The sequence below is a fragment of the Mus caroli genome, chromosome 2, assembly GCF_900094665.2.
Source record: "Mus caroli chromosome 2, CAROLI_EIJ_v1.1, whole genome shotgun sequence".
NCBI lineage: Eukaryota > Metazoa > Chordata > Mammalia > Rodentia > Muridae > Mus > Mus caroli.
The window spans coordinates 132,293,842-132,315,801 of record NC_034571.1 but is presented as its reverse complement, the minus strand read 5'-3'; the positions used below and the strand labels follow the sequence as shown (position 1 = coordinate 132,315,801).

At 40.8% G+C, this 21,960-nt stretch overlaps 1 protein-coding gene across 7 annotated transcripts in view; it reads left to right on the top strand.

The window, feature by feature from the left end:
- The window catches only part of Tasp1 (taspase 1), a 222,321-nt gene that overhangs the window by 163,500 nt on the left and 36,861 nt on the right, over positions 1-21,960 (top strand). For all 7 annotated transcript variants that reach the window (XR_002376878.1, XR_003835952.1, XM_029474096.1 and 4 more), the window contains one exon: positions 7,862-7,972. Coding sequence is in view for 5 of the 7 variants with exons in the window: in XM_029474096.1 (XP_029329956.1) it covers positions 7,862-7,972 (111 nt within the window). In the remaining 2 variants the exon portion in view is untranslated. The remainder of the gene's footprint in view (positions 1-7,861; positions 7,973-21,960) is intronic.

The following is a 21,960-nucleotide window of genomic DNA, read 5'->3' as shown; positions in this document are numbered from 1 at the left end:
ATCTGGATTGTTTCTAGCTTCTGGCTATTATGAAAAGGGCTGCTGTGAATATAGTGGAGCATGTGTTCTTATTACATGTTGGAGCACCTTCTGGGTATATGTCCAGGAGTGGTATTGCTGGATATTGTGACTCATTTTCCCTATCTGCCAGTCTTAAGAAATTTATGATTTTATTCTGCAGTTCTTCTTTTTATTTTATTTATTAGACACAGTGAAAGGTTTCCTGTAGCTGCCTTTTACTATGTTGGAGGATTTCCTTTCTTTCCACCCTTTTCTACCCTCTTCTCTCCTTTCAACCCCCTACCACTAGATAAGAGAGAAAAAAGGACAGAAAGGAAAGGAACGTGCTCCCTGAGTAAAGTCAGGGGTCCAAAAGGGGGAGATGTTGTCATTAGACTACTTCCTGCTGATTAGAGGTGTTAAATTCCTTGGGGCAAGTTTGGTCTTCGCTCTCAGGGATACTTAATTTTTTTCTTGCTGTTTCTTCTTTGTGCATGATGACGTAACAAATGGCAACCCACCCCACCTCTTGGGGTTCTAGCATTTATATCCCCTCTGAAAAGTCCCCAGATTTTCAGACATCACACAATTGCAGAAACTATCTGCAGCTGGCCAAATCACACCCCTGCTAGAGCATGAGGCAAATCATAGTCAGCAGCTGTGGACAGTCCAAAGCAGCCCCATGTCTCACACCTGGGATTAAAACAAAAGCATGTTCTTATATTTCTGTGTTTTTTAAAGAATCCAAAACTTCAAAGTTACTACTACAGTTTTCCAGTGACCAAGACTTCTGGGAGAGTATGGGATGTATAATATATGCCATTAAATCAAGCAGAGCCACTAAAATTCCACAACCAAGGTGGAAAAGAATTTCAGGATTTTAATTATTTAGAAGAACAAGAAGAGGGGGGGAAAGGAGAAAGAAAGACAGAAAGAAAGAAAGAAGAAAGAAAGAAAGAAAGAAAAGAAAGAAAGAAAGAAAGAAAGAAAGAAAGAAAGAAAGAAAAGAGAAAAGAAAGGAAAGAAAGAAAGGAAAGAAAGAAAAGAAAAGAGAAAAGAGAGGAAGAAGGAAAGAAAGAAAAGAGAAAAGAGAGGAGGAAAGAAAGAGAAAAGAAAAGAGAAAAGAATCCCCAAAAATATCATAGCTCCCCAAAAATATCATAGTGCTCTAAGATTAAAATATTTAGGCTTTGCTAAATTAGGACACAGAGGGAATTCCAGAGATAAACAGTGCCCAGTGAATTGGTAAGAAGAGGGAAGAAATTCAGAGCCTTGGATCAGAGAAGGAATTTCACAAGTCAACCTCACATTGCCCAGAATTCTGGCATCCATCCTTAGTACACTGAGTTGACATTGTATCATGTTAGGCGGACATATAAATGACCTGACTTAAAAGGGAACTGACATCAGTAACCAGCCCTCACACATTCCATACTGGCACATGGGCCTTCTGCTGAGAAGGTGGCTGATTATGGGATGGATCCCCGGGTGGGGTAGTCTCTGGATAGTCCATCTTTTCGTCTTAGCTCCAAACTTTGTCTCTTGTAACTCCTTTCATGGGTATTTTGTTCCCTATTCTAAGGAGGAACGAAGTATCCACCCATTGGTCTTCCCTCTTCTTGATTTTCTTGTGTTTTGCAAATTGTATCTTGGGTGTTCTAAGTTTCTGGGCTAATATCCACTCATCAGTGAGTGCATATCTAGTGACTTCTTTTGTGATTGGGTTACCTCACTCAGGATGATATCTTCTAGATACATCCATTTGTCCAAGAATTTCATAAATTCATTGTTTTAATAGCTGAGTAGTACTCCATTACATAAATGTACCACATTTTCTGTATCCATTCTTCTGTTGAGGGACATCTGGGTTCTTTACAACTTCTGGCTATTATAAATAAAGCTGCTATGAACATAGTGGAGCATGTATTATTACCAGTTGGAACTTCTTCTGTGTATATGCCCAGGAGAGGTATTGCTGGATCTTCCGGTAGTATTATGTTCAATTTTCTGAGGAACCTCCAGACTGACTTATAGAGTGGTTGTACAAGCTTGCAATTCCACTAGCAATGGAGGAGTGTTCCTCTTTCTCCACATCCTCGCCAGCATCTGCTATCACCTGAATTTTTGATCTTAGCCATTCTGACTCTTGTGAGGTCGAATCTCAAGGTTGTTTTGATTTGCATTTCCCTGATGATAGAGGACATTGAACATATTTTCAGGTGCTTCTCAACCATTCTGTATTCCCCAGTTGAGAATTCTTTGTTTAGCTCTGTACTCCATTTTTACTGGGGTTATTTGAATTTCTGAAGTCCAGCTTCTTGAACTGTTTGTATATATTGGATATTAGTCCCCTATCAGATTTAGGATCGGTAAAAATCCTTCCCCAATCTGTGGGTGGTCTTTTTTGTCTTATTGACAGTGTCTTTTGCCTTACAGATGCTTTGCAATTTTATGAGGTCCCATTTGTCAAATCTTGATCTTACAGACCCTTCTGGATGCTATGAGCTTTCAGCCTTTCAAAGCTTCTCATGTACCATAGATTTCTGGTTGGCTTTTTTTTTCCTTATTCATTCAATTTCAGGGAAGTCAGTACTCTGACTGACCAGATCATAATGATTACACTCTGATCTTTTCAATGTAGTCAGGTGTGTGTGTGTGTGTGTGTGTGTTTGCACATGTGTGTTTCTCTTCCTAACACAGAACTTTCAGCATCACTGTACCCTTGCTCTCCACACCTGACCTCTCATCCTTATTTTGGTGAATTAGTTCTGAACTTCTTGATATGACAAAACTCTCCTCTGTGCCCAGAGCTTGTCTCTTAGACTGTTTATACCAGGGACATGTTGCTTCCGTGCCTGAGACTGTTCTGCCTCCTAGTAATTCTCTGGGATCCTGTAACAGATGTTGAGAACCTACAATGTTCTAACCACTGGGTACTCTTGTGTGTGTGTTTTAAATTTTCACTATCTCCAAACATAATTGAGCAGTCAATAAGTATCCTTCAATGTAATGGGCTTGTGTGCAATAAATAGGGTGAAAGTTAGGGGAGTTTGTACTCTGGGCAAATGAGTGCATAGGAAAACAACTCAAAAACAGAAAACATACAGCAACAGCCCCACAAGGTGTGAGTGCTATTAATAGCCTGATGCCATTTAAGACGCCTATGCAGAGATCGGTGGAGTCTCTTCCAGGTGTTTATCTGCATTATTTGAACATTTCCATTTTCTTTGCCAGGTCCTTATTAGAACAAAACACACCAACTGTGTTCTGAAGCAAAAGACACTGCTCATAAACCCTTGAGTTCTGGACAACATCGTGAATTGTATTATAAAGGACAGAAGGGTCAGCATACTCATGGGAACTTGAATATAATAAGCGAAGCCTCTGTTCCTTCAGAATTATTTTAAAATGCTTTTGTTTTAAATACTGAATCAATAAAGTCTTCCATGCACTTCTGACTAGTTAAATCAAAGGTTTTCCAATTCAAAGGGTTTTACTCTTACTCATATACAATGTGACATCCAGTTTCTCTTCAAAATATAAGCCACATCTTCTTCTACTAAGGTCCAACTAGACAGTCCAAGTAGGGGGAAGTGGACCCCATGGCGGGGAGTAAAGACTGAGACAGCCCTCCATTTGATGTTAGGGGACCCACATGAAGACCAAGCTGCATATTTGCTACAGATGTGTAGGGGCCTAGGTCCACCTCCATCATGCTCCCTGGTATTTGGCCCAGTCTCTGTGAGCCCTTATAATCCCAGGTTAATTGACTCTGTAGGTCTTTTGTGGTGTCTTTGACTCCTCTGGTTTGTCTATTTCTCTCCCCCTATTCTTTCACCAGATACCCCGAGCTCTACATCAGTTTCCATCCACTGCTGGATGAAGCCTCTCAGGAGAAAGTCATGTTTTCTGTCTGCAAGCATATTCAAGTATCATTAATAGTGTCAGCAGTTGGCTCTCTCCTATGGTCTCAAGTTGGGCTAGATATTGGTTGGCTGCTTCCTCAGATATACATAGTCCTGCTGGGTCTAGATTTCCCAGTGTGTGCCAGGAACCCAAGAGGGGTTCCCCTTCTCTAAGGAGAAGGTGAGAGAGCAAAATGGGGAGGGATTTGTAAGCGTGGAACTGGGAGGCGAGGAGGGAAGGGGGGGCTTGGTTGAAATTCACTGTTATAAAAATGTTATTAAAAAAAAGATAAACGTGAAGAAAGGGGCAGAGTCAAGACTGTGATGTCGTTTAAAAGTAAAATGTGAAGTGCTCACCAGAAACAAAACAATACAGAATACCTCCAACCACAAAGTCTAATGGCTTTTATTTTTTTGTGTTTGAGTTTTGTTCTGTTTTGAGTGCTGAAGGTCACTCAGCATGATTTTTTTGTTTGTTTTAGAAATATGGATGGTGGTAAATAAGAAAGGGTAGTTGGAAAAGTTAAGAACTGAGAAAAAATTTGTAGTAAGTTTATATATCAAAACATTCTGCTTTTGCATGTATTTGAGCAAAAGCTTAAGAGTAGCAGTATCAAGCATATACCAAGGGAAATTTTATCAACATATTTGACTTGTAAGAAAAAATCTCAAATAACGTTATTAAATTATGTTCAGTTAAAATTTCCAATAAGAATAGAAGGCAAGACCATTAAGGAATGTTATTTTTTAAACCATATGAAAGCCAAGAAGATTATTTCATATAATGAATAATGAGAGGAAATCAGCCCTAGCCAAGTAAGATACAAGATTGCTACAAGATTGTAGGTAAATTCATTCACTCTTTATATGAGAGTACTCTTCATTATTTTAACAATTTTTGGATTCATATACATATGAAAAATTGATATGACAAAATATATTTATATTTTAAGTATAAAATTTAAGTCTGTAGAAAAAGTACATTTTAAAGTCACTAGACATGGATTAACTGTTTCAACAAAGTTTCATTATTCAAATTGGCTCACCACTTTAAGAGAATAGCCTACCACAAGATCTGCACTGTAATCTTTATCCAAAATTAATTCCAGAAGTTTTAAGTCTTAAAATTAAAGTCTGTAATTGTAAAAGTACTAGTAGAAAACATGAACAAAATATTTTCATAATTTTCCACTAGAGAAGGTTTTCCTGTAAAATTTGCAGCACAGAAGCCTTAAACAAGAAAGGTTGGCAAATCAGCTACGTAAGCATCAAAAGCAAGTAACCAAAAATGAAGACTAGTAAGCAAAGTCAAAATACTTACACATTTGGGGAAATGATGTGCATCACACATGGCCAAAGCCTTCCCGACTTGATATAGAATGTAGCAGTTAGGTAGAAAAGAAATTAGGTGACAGGTAAAAGTAGATTTTAATTTGGGATTATGTTTTATTGCCCTGATAGCAGTGTAGCTAGAAGGCTTGAACTCTCAGACAAAATAAACTCCTTTCTTAAGCAGCTTTGGCCAGGTGTTCTGTTCCAGCTAGAAGACAAGTGACTAATACTGAGATGTGGGCGAGAGGGTGGTTTACGGGACCCCCCACCCCCACCCCTTTACCTTCTCCCCTACCCTTCTTTGGCTTCATTTTAGAGCACGGACAAGTTTGGACTTTTTTTTAGTTTAGTTTAGTTTTGTTTTGTGTGTCCCTCAAATAGGTTGTCCCTTTAGAGCACATTAGTGCTCTGGAAGAAGATTACGCAGTCTCTGCATGATTAGAGATTAGAGATTACCACTTCTCTCTATCATGAATCCTGGACCCTAGATCAGGGATTGGCAAGTGTGCTGGCCAGTTTTATGTCAAGTTAATATAGCCGGAGTCATCTGAGAGGAGGGAACCACAATTAAGAAAACGCCTCTAGAAGATTGGGCTGTCCATATTCTGGAGGGGATCTGTAGAGGAAGGCCTAGGGGTAGCCACTCCTGGGCTGATGCTCCTGCCTTCTGTAAGAAGACTGAGCAAGCCAAGAGTAGCAAGCCCCATCTGCATTAGTTCTTGCCTGCATGCTTATGACCCTATTTAAGTTCCTGTCCTGACTTCCTTCAGTAATGAACAGTGATATGGAAGCATAAACCAAATAAATTCTTTCCTCCCCAAGTTGGTTTGGTCATGGTCACAGCAATAGTAATCCTAACTAGGGAATATTAAGCTTTATGTAAAAGGTTGAGAGAATAAGGGTCATTGGCTTTACATGAACTTCATTATGTTTCCTACCACCTACCTGTCTTCTCCTCTCCTCTCCCATCTTTCTTTTCATACTTTGTAAAGCAACCATTTAAAATGCTTAAAATGTTTTTCTTAGCAGTAGTTTTTGTTTGTTTGTTTTTCGATATTGTTTTGTTTTGTTTTTTGAAAGTTCCTTCTGCTACAAGTTCTCTCTACTTCCTGGAAACTTGAGGTTTAGCTTTCATAGGTGTGTAGCTAGTCTCCCTATTGCTATGATAAAACACCATGACCACAGCTAGTTAGGGAAGAAACATCTTTTTTTTTTCTTTTTTTTTTTCCAAACCTATCTTATTTATGAGTACATTTTGCTCTCTTCATACACACCAGAAGAGGGCATCAGATGCCATTACCGATGGTTGTGAGCCACCATGTGGTTGCATAGGAATTGAACTCAGGACCTTGAGGAAAAGCAGTCAGTGCTCTTAACCCCTGAGCCGTCTCTCCAGCCCCGAGGCAAGGTCTTCTATCAGCTTATAGTTGCACATCTCAGCCCATCATTGAAGGAACCTGGAAGCAGGACCTCATGCAGAGGTCATGCTGATTCCTTGCTCAGCCTGCTTTCTTACAGCACACAGGACCCACAGTGAGCTGGGCCCTCTCACATCAGTCATCAATCAAGAGATTGCCCTACACATCTGCCTACACGCCAGTGCTGTGGATGCTTTTTTTTTAAATATTCCTTCTTCCTAGATAACCCTAACTCGTGTTAACTTGACATAAACACTAGCCAGGACACTAGGTCTCCATGGGAAATAGCTGCATGTCTGCCTCTCTTTCCCCAAGTATCTGCCTTCTTTTTTCTTTCTTAAATGTCTTGGGTCATCTTCACCTCCCTCAGATCTTCCCCACCCCCTTTTTCCATCTAACATTCTCTGAGATTTCAGGAGGGTGTGGTGATAAATACATGTATTTAATCTACTAAATTTAACCAGAAGTTTCCCTAAATCCAATGTGGTTGGTTTTATTTTTACTACTTTCTTTGATAGTTGTTGGTTTAATTTTGCATTTGTTCTCCACGTGCTTAGTCGCTATGCCAGATGTTCAAGAAGATGTCCTTGGGGAAGAAAAATGAGGGGCTTTAAAATGTAATGCTCTTGAAATGTTCACAATGGCTCAGTGTGTGAGATCTCAAGGAGGTTGGGCTATTTCTAACCACCAGACTTGCAGAATACAAGTTCAGCTTCACCCTTATTTGTGTAACCATCATGAGCATTTTTAAATGTTCGTAATAAACTTTGTGGCTTATTGTTTAAAATTGAATTTAAGGTAGTAAATCAAAGCCTTTGGTGGGATGCCTCTGGCAGCAGGGAGAGGCTTGTGCCGGATCCCTGAGACTTGATCAAAGAGTGATGCTGAACATTCTTTTGTGTGTAGTTGTTTTGGTCCTTTAATCTGGTGGTGTTTCCAGCTCCATTCCAAACACAGCACTGCACATGCTCTCCCCAACTCATGTCATCTTGGCAGGATCTAGCCGTGCCTTTGCCAAATGGCTCCTGTTCAGGCACAAGACTGCCTTTGCCATCCTGTGTATATGAGGTATCAACAGTGGTTGTCAGAAGTTGGACATCTTTCAAATTTTTATTCGTGCCACATTTTTGTTCTAGTAATCAAATGGAAATTGAAAGTGAAAAAAGAGAATTCACTGAAAGGTGACTCCCCGCCTTCTCTGCCCAGGTTCACCTTTCCTTGCCTGTGAAGATGGCGTGCTCGGTGGAGTGATCGTTCTCCGGTCATGCAGATGTTCTTCAGAGTCTGACTCCTCCCAAGATAAACAGACACTGCTCGGTAAGTGAGCATCTGGGAAGAGCCATGAAAAAGCTGATTCCTTAAGTCAGTCATTTATACTGGTGATGTCGAACTGGCACTATCCCAGTTCCCACTCTTGATTTTCTCTAGGTACATTTATAAAAAGTCACTGCTTATTTTTAAGACTGTGCTTAAAGCATATTTTTAAAATTAATTACTTAATTCATTTTATATACCAACTACAGTTTTTCCTCCCTGTTTTCCTCCCCATTTCTCCCCATGCCCCACCCTATATACTCTTCCTTTTCTCCTCAAAATGGGGAGGCCTCCCTGGGTATCAGCCAGCACTGGTATATCAAGTTGCAGCAAGAATTGGCACATCCTCTCCTATTAAGGCCAGACGAGGCAGCCCGGAAGGAGGAAGGGGTCCCAAAGGCAGGCAACAGAGTCAGAGAAAACCCTGCTCCCAATGTTAGGAGTTCCACAAGAAGACCACACCACATAACTGTATCTAATGTGTAGAGGGCCTAGGTCAGTCCCATGCAGGATCCCTGGTTAGCCTCCTGAGTGCCGGGAATTAAATTGGTGTGCCTCTACTACCCAGCATGGGAACTGTGGTCTTTTACCACTTTCTCTCTTTTTATGCCTTCCCTTCCACAGTCTTTTCCTGTTCAGGCTTCCATTTTCTATCATCTCATAGAAAATTACCACCTCTAGATTATAATCAGGATTTTTTGTATAACACTGCATGTTTAAGCTGAAGGTTGAATATCTTTCTAAATGTGCTGCAAGAAGACCAGAATATGTATCTCTTAACATTATTTCCATGTTCTCTACTATTTATATTATTACTTTTTTTTTTTAGCCCAGGCTAGCTTCAAATTTTCTATCCTTGTATCTCAGCTTCTCCACTATTGGAATTACAAGTGTATTCTACCATGTCTGCCTTTTACTTTTGATTGACATATAATTATACATATGAACAGTATACAGTGTGTTATTCCAATTCTTCTGTGCATTGTATAATGATCAAATCTGGCTAGTTAGCATATCTGTCACTTAAGCTTATTATTCTTTTGTTCACAGAACATCTAAAATACTGTCTTGCAGCTGCTTTTAAATATATAATAGATTAAGTATATAATTAAATATAACAGATTATAACTAGATAATAGATTAAATATATAGCAGAAGTCAGAGGCAGTCTGATCTCTGAGTTCAAGGCCAGCCTGGTCTACAGAGCGAGTTCCACTCTGCTGGGCAACAGAACTTATCCCTGACATTTGATTGCAACACATGTCCCTATGCCCCAACTATGCACACACACACCCCTATACACCACCTGCCTTGGATTACTTTTGGAGCTGCAGGGTGACAATTACCTAACCTAATGGAAGAGTTCCCACCCACTCTCTTAACTGACCCGGAACAAGCTCTAGTGTTGTTTTCAACTCTCTCTTCATTTCCTATACTCATCTCCAATGTTCCAAGTCCTTGTCTTTCCAATAGCATTTCCAAGCAAACATCCTTCTTCCCCCAGTAATTTGCTCTCTCTATTGCCTGTTTTCTTGAAAATGCCCTGTCCTGGTGATCTATTTTTAAGGTCTTGCTCAAATGAGAATTCTCTGGAAGAGGTTCCTCCAAGGAATTCGCTCCTTCCTTGTGCCCTGTTAGTTCCTTGCAGTCGACATCCTTGTGACACTTCACAGGAAACTCCTGGTCAGTACTAGTGCTTGCCTCTCTTTCTAGGCTAGAAATTCTTTTCTCCCTCCCAAATTCAGTTACTTGATAGGATAATCACAGGTTACTGAGAACTAGAAAGGGGCTAGGGCTCTGATCCATCTCTCTATGCATTAGAAACTTCTTCCTTCTGAAAAGCAGTCCACATACTGTAAGCAAGTGGGGGGTAGGTACTGTGTCATTGAAATTTGTCCCCATCTCCATAATAGGCTCCCAGTATTTTTTAGATAAATGACTTTAAATGCTAAGTATAGTTTTCATATTATCTAAGCAGAAGCAGAACTGTCTTTTTCTTCCTCTCCTTCTCCTTCCCTGCCCCTGTGTGTGTGTGTGTGTACATGTGTACATATGTATGTGTGTGTGTGTGTACATGTGTACATATGTACCTGGATATGTTTGGAGATGTGAAAACAGCCTAAGGTGTCCTTGCCTTCCTCCTCCTGTGCTAGGCCTCTCTTGTTCTTCAACACTGCTTCATCCGCCAGACTTCTGCCCCATGGGCATCTGATGACTTCTTGTGTGTCTTTCTCCAATCCCCAATTAGAGGATTGACGTTATAGATGTGTCCTAATGCATCTAGCTTTTATGTGGATTCTAGGGAGCTTTACCCACCAAGCCATTTCGTTAGTTTGAGTTGACTGTTCTTCCAGAAAAATGAATGTCACATAAAATATCCTCCTATGTTCTGAAATGCAGACAACACAGGTTGAAAATTTGGCTTATTGTGTGTCCAGAGATAGTTTAAATGTCTCCCAGAAGACAGTTTCTGTACCACTCTTATGTAGGGACAGTGTGGCCCTGAACATGTTTCTAACAGTTGCCTGTCATGTCCCACTCCCCCAGATCAAGAGATGCTGACAAAGCCCAGCCTACAACTGCATATTTAACACAAAGCAAATTTTTTGTCCCTGGATGAAACAGCTGAAAAGAATTAATTTTCTATATGTTGTTAGAGAGGGAAAAAGCCAATATATTTTTACCTGCTGCAGTATAATGGCTTGTTTTCCAGGCCTTATAGAAGTGCTTTCTTGAGGCTGCTGGGATTATATGGTTAAGAAATGTGCAAACAGGGGCTGGCAAGATGATTTCTCAGGCAAAAGTACTGGCTACTTTTCCAGAGGTCTTGGGCTTGACAGCTAGCACCTACATGGTCCATCCTCTTCTGGCTTCCCAGGATACCTGACATGCAGATGGTACACAGACACACATGTAGGTAAAATACACATACACATTAAAATGAAATAATATTTTAAATGTGCACACAGAGGCACATAAGACCCCCCTAATGGAAACAGTTGGTGTGCTGCTAATTTAAGCTTGTGATAGAGGTAATTAGAATATATGCAAATATCTTCCATAAATAACTAATCCTGCTATGGAGAGCATTTCCTTCTTTGTATCCTATACACCATGTCTTGATTAGAGCTTATGAAGTTGAAGATTTTCTTTCTTAAGTGGTCGGTAGGAGCAACAGGCCACTGTAAAACGGTCTCCATATAGTTGAGGAAAATTATAAGCAATTTAGAATATATGTGTAAAGGCTGCAGAGTAAAAATTTTCTTTATTTGGCAGTCACCTTTGGCTCAAGGTGCTGTTGGAGTCTTTCATGTTAGACAAGAGTGTAGGCCCACAGCCTCCCAGAACCTGATCATCTCATGAGCACACATGGTGATTGTTACTTTGCCATTAAGTTAATCCCACTTTACTTAGAGAACAACTCAGGTTCTTTCTACCTGAAAATGTGTTTATGTTGCTGAGAATTAAGTTTGGAGTATGATGTGCTTCCATTTCTCTAGCTACCCCTTTATCCACCTCTTGTGGTTTTCATCTTTTACAGTGCAGTGTTTCATGTATGTTTTAAAGAAGGACATACTAAGTTTGTGAGTTATAAAGGGTAATAATAAAGTGAACACCTGTGGACCTGACGCCCAGCCCGAGAAATTGCCCATTACCCATATCTTTGAAACCCCCATGTGGGCCTCTCTGATCTTACAGCCTTTATTCCCTGAGCTTTTATTTCATGGTTACCTTTGAGTTTTCCTTAAACCCTATTCATATTTTTATGTATCCAAATGGTATGTTGTTTGGTAGTGTTTGATTTTTGAACTTTTATGAGAATTTCTTTGCTCTGTTTCATAGTTAACTGAAAGAACAATGACTTCCTTTATCATTTTCAGCTTAATGCTATCAGACTGCGCTGCAGTTGCAGTTAGAACTCCCCTCTGCCTCTCCACTTGGAGAACACGCAGAGTTCTTTATTGAGTACTTTTTATTGTGTTGTGTTGTTACTTCTGTTACCAAAACATGTAGATTGAACATAAAAAATATCACATTGATTTGATGCTTCCTAGAACATTCATTTTACTGTAAACTTAAAATTTCTCCAGAAAAAAATTTAAAACATTGGTATGCCTATAAATGTATATGTTCAAAGGAGCTTCCTCTGGGACATCAACATTACTTCATTACATGGCCTTGGCCTCTGTGAGCACCTACGACAAGACACTTCTACCAAGTCCACATGCTCATGAAGCTAACTGTAAATTCCCTTTTAGGACAGGAGAGGGAGACTGGCCCTGTGGATATTTGTCTGGTGTTACTGAAAAGTGGAATGAAAACTTTGATTTCCACAAGGGTCCTGGGAGCCCCCATGGTGGGAAGCTCATCTTCTTTGTCCCCGAGCTGTGCTTTAGAGGTGTTCCATCTCTACTACTGTCTTGAAAATGGATTGGCAGTTTAATTCTCGTTTAAGGTCAGGAGGAAACACACAGTTAAAGTAGCTGAGTTGTTCAGCAAATAGGCAGATATAATATTTAAACATTTTAGCAACCAATAGTAGCATTAGCAGTAATACTCTCTGATTTGTGTTTTTGGAAATATATTTGATCTACTCTGTTTATAATAGAAAATTTCTTTTTTTAAATTTCACTAACATCCTTTTCAAATTAGAAATAGTTGTCTTTGGTTATAATTTTTCTCTTTTATAAGAACTACAGCCATAAGTTTTAAAATTTATTGTTAGGATTTGTTTTCCATCTAAAAATATGAAGATTTCTAAGTAAAATTCTGCCAGTTATGTACTTGTGGCAAAACTCTTCTAAAACTCAGAAAGCAATTTTGCAAACTGTATCACCAATTTTGGTCTGTATAAAGGGTAATAGGTGCCACTGGCGCATGAGATAAATCCCGAAACAAAAGGAATTGTTGAGTGGATAAAAATCACGTCTCAATAAACTTAGCTTTACTGAATGGTTTTCTGTTACGTAGAGATCATTAGGATTTCAGACAGGGCTTCTATGGCCAGCAGTTTCAAGTGTGATAAAAGAAGAGAACAGGAAGAGAGTCGAAATGTCTTTAGGGCTTGAATTGTTTGACTCACATCCCTTATTTTTTAATAAAGTTAGCATCCTTTTTAGTCTTGAAGAAAGCAGTGTGAGCCCTGGACAGACAGAAGGGTTATCTTCTCAGTTTAGTGTAAGTGGGATTCTGTGGAACTCAGCCTCCATTGCTCCCAAGACAGTTTACTGTGAGAGTCTAACAGGGAGGCATGCTGCCTCAGCTACTTCATGGTCTTAATGAAACTAGCCTTGCTTGATTCAAAGCTTCTGTGGCAAAATGGTAAAGCATTTTTGTATATGAATTTTAAGCCATAAGCCACCTGATGGGTTAAGAAGTCCTTAACAGCCAGGTGCAGATAAGAGGAGGTAGTTGAGCTGGGCGTGGTGGCGCATGCCTTTGATCCCAGCACTTGGGAGGCAGAGGAAGGCGGATTTCTGAGTTCGAGGCCAGCCTGGTCTACAAAGTGAGTTCCAGGACAGCCAGAGCTACACAGAGAAACCCTGTCTCGAAAAAAAAAAAAAAAAAAGAGGAGGTAGTTGTATTTACAGTTCCTCATTCTTCCCACTGAAAAATGAATTTTTCTTTATTCAGTAAGGAGTTGCTTATATGGTGTGCAAAGCATCCTGTAGTATGTCATCCCACCCAAGGAAGTCTAAGGAGCAGCAGCTGACTTGGCATCTGCCCAGCCAAGACGGATCTGATTTTAGAGTTCTGTTTTCCTCCAAGAAATTGGGACATAAAGCCAAGTGGAGAGGTTTTAAGTGGTTGCGGGAGCCAGGGCAGCTGGGGACTGTTAACGACAATTGGAAGAATATATGTGTGTGTGTGTGTGTGTGTGTGTGTGCGTGCGTGTGTGTGTGCGCGCGCGCGCGTGTCTGTTTATTATATATCTGTGGGTTGCATGTATATGTGTGTGTCTATCTGCCCGTCTGTTTGCCTATGTGTCTGTGTGTATCTTTGTGTGTCTGGATCTATGTGTTTGTGTCTGTGTATGTATTTTAATGGGGTGGTCAAGTGCTCATTTTTTTTTCCCCCGGTTTAGAAAGAGAATTCATTTGGATGGAAATACATTGCTTTCAGCCTGGTAAGGACTGAAAAAAGACCAAATTTAAGTGGGATGGCATGTGGATGATGGAGAAAGAGAAAGGTGTCCTGGGCAAAACATCATGCAATGTCAGGCTGCATGTCTGTCTCCGCTGGGATGCCTGAGCGATGCTGGCTTGTCACTCAGGGAAGGCAGAATACCCTCCAAGCTAGGGGGGTCCCAGCCTGTGTTTCCTTGGTGAGGAACAATGGAGGCTGGGAGGTATGCTGTGGTTCTCAATCTCCTGTGTACCCAATGCTGCTGAAGACTGAGCGCTTGAGAATGGTGGTCCACAGGCCTACCCTCCTCTACTTCCCAGGCAGGAAGGGCATAGCTGAGCCCAGGATGGGCTGGGACAGAATTGGGTTTGGTTCTGAGTGAGCACTGGGAGAGAAGGCCTTCTCTGAGAGATGTAGGTGCAGCTCGTTATGATGAAGGCCTCCCCGCCTGGGATCCCTGATGAAGGAGATGGTCCTTGCTTGTCCAAACTGCTTTATTTGTGGCAGATGTGAATGTATACACCTTACTCAGGGTGAACCAGGGTTTTAAATATCTTTTTCAGGAAAGAATGCACAGGAAGGGAAGCTCATTGGCTAAACACTCAAGGCCTATCTAGATAACATCGTTAGAATGAAGAACTTTAGATTTTTGGGCTACATGACAGGTTGTCATTGTTCTCTCAATGGGGGTATTGTGGTTATGTGTTCCAAGACAGGTAGACCTTAGCCAGGAGCTAGTTTAAATGGCTGCTATTCTCAGTTATGAGAATTCCTGGGGGTTTTGAATCTGTTTCTACCTTACCAGGTCTTCTGTCGGGTGGCACAGTCCACTTGCCCTACAGTGCATGGGTAACTTGTCCCTCAGAGTATCCAGGAAAGGTGGTTACTTAAATGACATGAGAAACCCAGCTTTGCACTGGGGGTTCAGGCTGGTTCATAGCAAGAGCCACCAGGACTGAAGTCTAACTTTCTGCAGCATTATCCAATGGCAGATCCTTCTGTTGGAAGCAGTGAATAAAAAGTCCTTTCCCAGGGCCCCTGTTCTGCCATTAACTTAGCACTAAAAACTTGATTATTTAATCATGTATACATGTATGTATAAGATCAGAGGGTTGTTGGATACTCTGGAGTTGGAATTATAGATAGTTGTCTGATGTGGGCTCTGGGACTTGAAATTTGGGTCTTTTTCAAGAAGAGTATATGCTCTTAACTTCTGAGGCATCTCTCCAGCTCTTATCATTCTTGAGGGGCACACATGTAGCTATTTAGTCTCCCCCTAACAATGGCACACATTGTCACATTGTGACTATTGGCAGGATGTGCTAAGAAGTCATCTTGTAGAGAAGAGTCTGCCAAAACCTGTTGTCTATTTCTCACATTCTACCACTCTGCCTCCATACCTTAGAGAATCCTTTCTCCCTTCTCATGGGCATAGAAGGTAGAACATAGGACCTGCAAGTTAAAGACAGTGTGTGCTATTCGTTTTTCCAAGCCTGAATTACCTTGCTTAATGGACTTTATAGTTCCATCCTTTTTCCTAGAGATTTCATTTTATCTTATACCTGAATAAAATTCTGTTATGTATCTGTGCCACATTTTAGTTACTTAATCATCAGTTGATAGACATCTAGGCACAATGAACTTCCTAGCTATTGTGAATAGAGAAATAATAAACCTCACTATCCAGATACACTTATGGATAATGAAGAACTAGCCTGCCTCTATCTTAGGCTTAACACATTCTTCTAGTAAATACAAACTAGGTTCATTTCTGCTTATGACTAAATCTCAGTTTCTCATGGATTTAGCTATGTCCCACCCATAACCTTAACTACAAATGCTTCTACCATGCCTCTTCCAGGAATGGCAATCATGTCTTTGACTCAAACATTGTTTATAAGCCATCGTTCATTCCTACCTTTGTTTCAAAAGGTTATATGACCATCTGTGACAACCCTGTTGTAACGACCTTGGTATGCCCACCTTGCAACCATGTCTTTGTTTCAGGAGGTGTTAGGACAAGTTAGTCCTAACTAGGACAAGTTAGTTATGAAGTTCTGTCCTGTAATCCTGCCTAATTGCCCCTCATATGCCCCATTTGGAAACCCCCTACCCTCGAGCTGTAAAAACCTTGTCTTCCTCCCATCCAGTGTTGACCTTTTGAACTCACCTTAGGGAGAGGCAGACCACGTACTGAATAAAAAAGATTGCTTTAGTTAATTGCTGGTTTTCATTACTTTGGTCATGATGATTTGGGTCACTAGTATTTCTCCTCCCGTCTTTGGAATTACAAATGCACTCCCAGGAGTGGTATACGGGTTATATAAGGGTGAAAAGAATTGTGGATGCAGTCTAATGATAGGGAGCTTGCCTGCTGTGCCCTAGGTTGTTTTCCTTGTGTGTATATATTTTAATGGGGTCCTGTGGGGCTTCTCTTTTTAGTTCTTTTCAGAAGCATCCATCCTGATTTTCATAGTGACTGCAGCAGTTTACACTCCCACAGTAGTGAATAGGGATTCCTTTCTCACGTAGAGCCATGATCTGTTATCATTTGTAGCCATGCTGACTGTGGTCTGATGGCTAATTATAGTGATTTTAAAAAAATAATAATTCTTCCAGGATTTTATACAATGAATTTTTGTTTTATCATTAGAGCTGTCTCTCCACTTTCACCTTGATGGTCATGTAACTTCACAGCTTCTTCCTTGTTTTCTTTTGCTAAGCACACAAAGCCCAGTTTGTGTTATCCAACTACTCTTGTGAGTGGGGCATGCCCTGAAGTGTGTTCCACCTACCAGGATCACAGCATTAAATAACTCAGTTTCTCTCTCCCTCTCCCTCTCCCTCCACCTCTGAAGCATTAGTGCCAATAGCTCTTCACATAATGTGTAATTTCATGTCCATACCTTCCTCTGCACATAAAGACTTCAGACTCAAACTTTTTGTCTGGTGTGAGCTTGACAGGTCTTAGTTCCCTTTCTGTTAAACACCACCTCTCACTTTTACAGTGCTTGTGCCCATGCTTCCTTGCAGGTCCCTGAGCCTGGGAGGGAGGAATTGGTATTTTCCATTCCGTGCCGAACGCTCCTCTGTCTCTTACTCTCAGCCTGTTGGCTGCTGAGAGACTCTGTATTTAATTAACATCTCCTGTAAAGGGAGCTTCTCTGGTCAAGGTTGAGTGATGAACTGATCCATGGGTATAGCAATATGTCTTTAGGAGTTGTTTTAGTGCTATGTCTATTTAGTAAAATAATAGTATTGGGTTCTCTCCCTAGGGCATATCACTTATAGTCATAGATTCTTTGCGCACAAACTTTGGCAGGGGCACGTGCTGTCTTATGGAGTGGGCCTTAGATCCAATCAGAAAGTGGTTATTTCCATAGTATTAGTACCACAACAGCACTAGTACAGCTACTACTATTATTGTAGCTAACAGGGTTCACAACTAGGTGAGAATGATGACTCCCTTTTTCTTCCAGTAGTATGCATAGCACCTTCCAGCATGAGAAGCTAGATAATAGGGATGAAGCTTCCAGGTGAGAACCGCTCTTGATTTCCCCATGTTCTCTGAGTCCAGGTGATGCAGTGTCTCCACAGGGCTGACTATGAAGGGTAAAGGGTAACCAGTAATGTTTGCAAGTCTATATGACCCCACTGGCCAACAACTCAAAGAACTGAGAATTTTATTTGGTAGCATGTGGTACCTGGTTACGGAGTATTGTCTCCCATTATGGGGTAACTCATTTAAACTCTTTTTACATGTTTATATATGTATTTTAAGGAGCTTCTACAGTAGTGAGCTTCTGTTGTGGGGTCCTTGCAAGTATCACTGCTGACAGGGAACAAACCATGATGAGCTGAGGAAGCTAATTCAGTGCAGTCGGAGTTGTTCAGTCAAACTGGATCAAGATTTTAGAGTCTGATGCCATCTTTATTTTTCTTACACATTTAAACAGTTAAACTTTGGAGAGAAAAAAAATCTCCATATGACAATTTGTATAACAGAGTTTCAGGCATAGCTACATAGAAAGTCCCTAACAAAGTACCAAAACACCTGTGACCTTTACAAGTAATTCTATTGGCTGATAAACAGAGCTAGGGCTAGGGAGTACAGAGGAAGGATTGGTACTAAGTACATGGATAGGGTCTATTGATGGAGGGTGCAAAGTACATGGCCCTCTTTCATAAGGACGAGTTCTATTCACTGAGAGACAAAACCGGGATTAGGCCTAAACAGTTACCAGGATTTGGGGGAAATTTGTTGGGAGCCGTCCTGTGGCTCACATGGACCGGGGTTACTCCTGAGAGGCAAACTGGGGCTGAAAAGACAGAAACTAGGCAGTCGAGAGAAAAATGTATGCCAAGTCAAGGTTCCTGATCAAGGCTTAAATGTTTAATAGCAAACTGTGCTTATAAAGGGGGGGAGGCCCATCCCCCAATCCATTCTTGGTGCCTGGAACCAGCTGCAGGTGACAACTTGCAGGATAGGGTGTATCTCAGGGGCCTCTCTGCAGGTATCAGTGTCTTGGAGGAGTAGTGGCAGTGGCTGAACAATGGAGCCATCTAGGTCTGAAGGCTCCACCCTAGGTAATCTCCTTAGTGGCATCATGGTCAAAGTCTGGATCAGCCTGCTTCCAGGCTGGGGGAGGCTACAGAAATTCAGGTGGAGGCTAGATCCTAATGCCTAATAGAATAGCAAAGGATCACCTGGTTGTTTGACAATTTTTATTCCAGCATTCCAGGTGACCAGGTGACAGTCATTTCCTTTGTGGAAGAAAACAGGCCTGTGTGTTTAACAATCCTGGTTCCTCCAGTGCTTACTCTAAGCTGTTCTTCCTACCAGCTTTCCTATGATTTTGAAAATGCCTTTAGTGTTAGTGATCCCTCCTCATATTTCCTTTTCTACATGTCACTGCCATCCTGTTCTTCTGTCTTCCACCTCTTTATTCTATGTGTTAATTATTTTCTCCCCCTTCTTTATATCTTTGTATTCTGTATCTCCTCCCTTGAAAGATCACATTTTTCATTAGGGTCTCTTAGTAGTTTCCCAACCTCTATTTACTTTTTTTTTTCAATTTTTATTAGATATTTTCTTCATTTACATTTCAAATGCTATCCCTGAAAGGCGCCTATACCCTCCCCCCGTCCTGCTCCCCTACCCACCCCACTCCCACTTTTTGGCCCTGGCTTTCCCCTATACTGGGGCATATAAAGTTTGCAAGACCAAGGGGCCTCTCTTCCAAATGATGGCAGACTAGGCCATCTTCTGCTACATATGCAGCTAGAGACACGAGCTCTGGGGGTACTGATTAGTTCATATTGTTGCTCTACCTACAGGGTTGCAGACACCTTCAGCTCCTTGGGTACTTTCTCTAGCTCCTCCATTGGGGGCCCTGTGTTCATCCAATAGATGACTGTGAGCATCCACTTCTGTATTTGCCAGGCACTGGCATAGCCTCACATGAGACAGCTATATCAGGGTCCTTTCAGCAAAATCTTGCTGGCATATGCAATATTGTCTGCGTTTGGGGGCTGATTATGGGGTGGACCCCCTGGTGGGGTAGTCTCTAGATGATCCATCCTTTTGTCTGGGCTCCAAACTTTATCTCTGTAACTCCTTCCATGGGTATTTTGTTCCCTATTCTAAGGAGGAATGAAGTTTCCACACTTTGGTTTTCTTTCTTCTTGATTTTCTTGTGTTTTGGAAGTTGTATCTTGGGTGTTCTAAGTTTCTGGGCTAATATCCACTTATCAGTGAGTGCATATCAAGTGACTTCTTTTGTGATTGGGTTACCTCACTCAGGATGATATCTTCTAGATACATCCATTTGCCCAAGGATTTTATAAATTCATTGTTTTTAATAGCGGTAGTGCTCCATTGTGTAAATGTACCACATTTTCTGTATCCATTCCTCTGTTGAAGGACATCTAGGTTCTTTCCAGCTTCTGGCTATTATAAATAAGGCTGCTATGAACATAGTGGACCATGTGTCCTTATTACCAGTTGGAACATCTCCTTGGTATATGCCCAGGAGAGATATTGCTGGATCTTCCGGTAGTACTATGTCCAATTTTATGAGAAACCATCAGACTGATTTTCAGAGTGGTTGTACAAGCTTGCAATCCCACCAACAATGGAGGAGTGTTCCTCTTTCTCCACATCCTCGCCAGCATCTGCTGTCACCTGACTTTTTGATCTTAGCCATTCTGACTGGTGTGAGGTTGAATCTCAGGGTTTTCTTTATTTGCATTTCCCTGATGATTAAAGATGTTGAACATTTTTTCAAGTGCTTCTCAGCCCTGTATTCCTCAGTTGAGAATTCTTTGTTTAGCTCTGTACCCCATTTTTTAATGGGGTTATTTGAATTTCTGGAGTCCAGCTTCTTGAGCTGTTTTTATATATTGGATATAAGTCCCCTATCAGATTTAGGATTGGTAAAAATCCTTTCCCAATCTGTGGGTGGCCTTTTTGTCTTATTGACACTGTCTTTTGCCTTACAGAAGTTTTGCAAATTTTACGAGGTCCCATTTGTTGATTCTCAATCTTACAGCACAAGCCATTGCTGTTCTGTTCAGGAACTTTCCCCCTGTGCCCATATCTTCCAGGCTTTCCCCCATTTTCTACTCTGTAAATTTCCGTGTCTCTTGTTTTATGTGGAGTTCTTTGATCCACTTAGACTTGAGCTTTGTACAAGGGGATAAGAATGGATCACTTCTCATTCTTCTACATGATAACCGCCAGTTGTGCCATCACCATTTGTTGAAAATGCTGTCTTTTTTCCACTGGATGGTCTTAGCTCCCTTGTCAAAGATCAAGTGACCATAGGTGTGTGGGTTCCTTTCTGGGTCTTCAATTCTACTCCACTGATCTGTCACTATACCAGTACTGTTCAGTTTTTTATCACAATTGCTCTGTAGTACTGCTTGAGGTCAGGCATGGTGATTCCACCAGAGGTTCTTTTATTGTTGAGAATAGTTTTTGCTATCCTAAGATTTGCCCATTGATGAGAGTGGGGTTTTGAAGTCTCCTACTATTATTGTGTGAGGTGTAATGTGTGCTTTGAGCTTTACTAAAGTTTCTTTAACGAATGTGACTGCCCTTGAATTGGAGCATAGATATTCAGGATTAAGATTTCATATTGGTAGATTTTACCTTTGATGAGTATGAAGTGCCCCTCTTTGTCTTTTTTGATAACTTTGGGTTGGAAGTCGATTTTATTCGATACTAGAATGGCTACTACAGCTTGTTTCTTTAGACCATTTGCTCGGAAAATTGTTTTTCCAGCCTTTTAGTCTGAGGTAGTGTCTGTCTTTGTCCCTGAGGTGGGTTTCCTGCAAGTTGTAAAATGTTGGGTCCTGTTTGTGTAGCCAGTCTATTAGTCTATGTCTTTTTATTGGGGAATTGAGTCCATTGATGATAAGAGAATTTAAAGGAAAGTAATTGTTGCTTCCTGTTATTTTTGTTGTTAAAGTTGGGATTCTATTCTTGTGGCTGTCTTCTTTTAGGTTTGTTGAAGGATTACTTTCTTGCTTCTTCTAGGGTGTAGCTTCCATCTTTGTGTTGGTGTTTTCCCTTTATTATCCTTTGAAGGGCTGGATTCGTAGAAAGATATTGTGTGAATTTAGTTTTGTCATGGAATACTTTGGTTTCTCCACCTATGGTAATTGAGAATTTTGCTGGGCATAGTAGCCTGGGCTGGCATTTGTGTTCTCTTAGTATCTGTATCACATCTGTCCAGGATCTTCTGCTTTCATAGTCTCTGATGAGAAGTCTGGAGTAATTCTCTCCTGCCTTTATATGTTACTTAACCTTTTCCCCTTACTGCTTTTAATATTCTGTCTTTATTTAGTGCATTTGTTGTTCT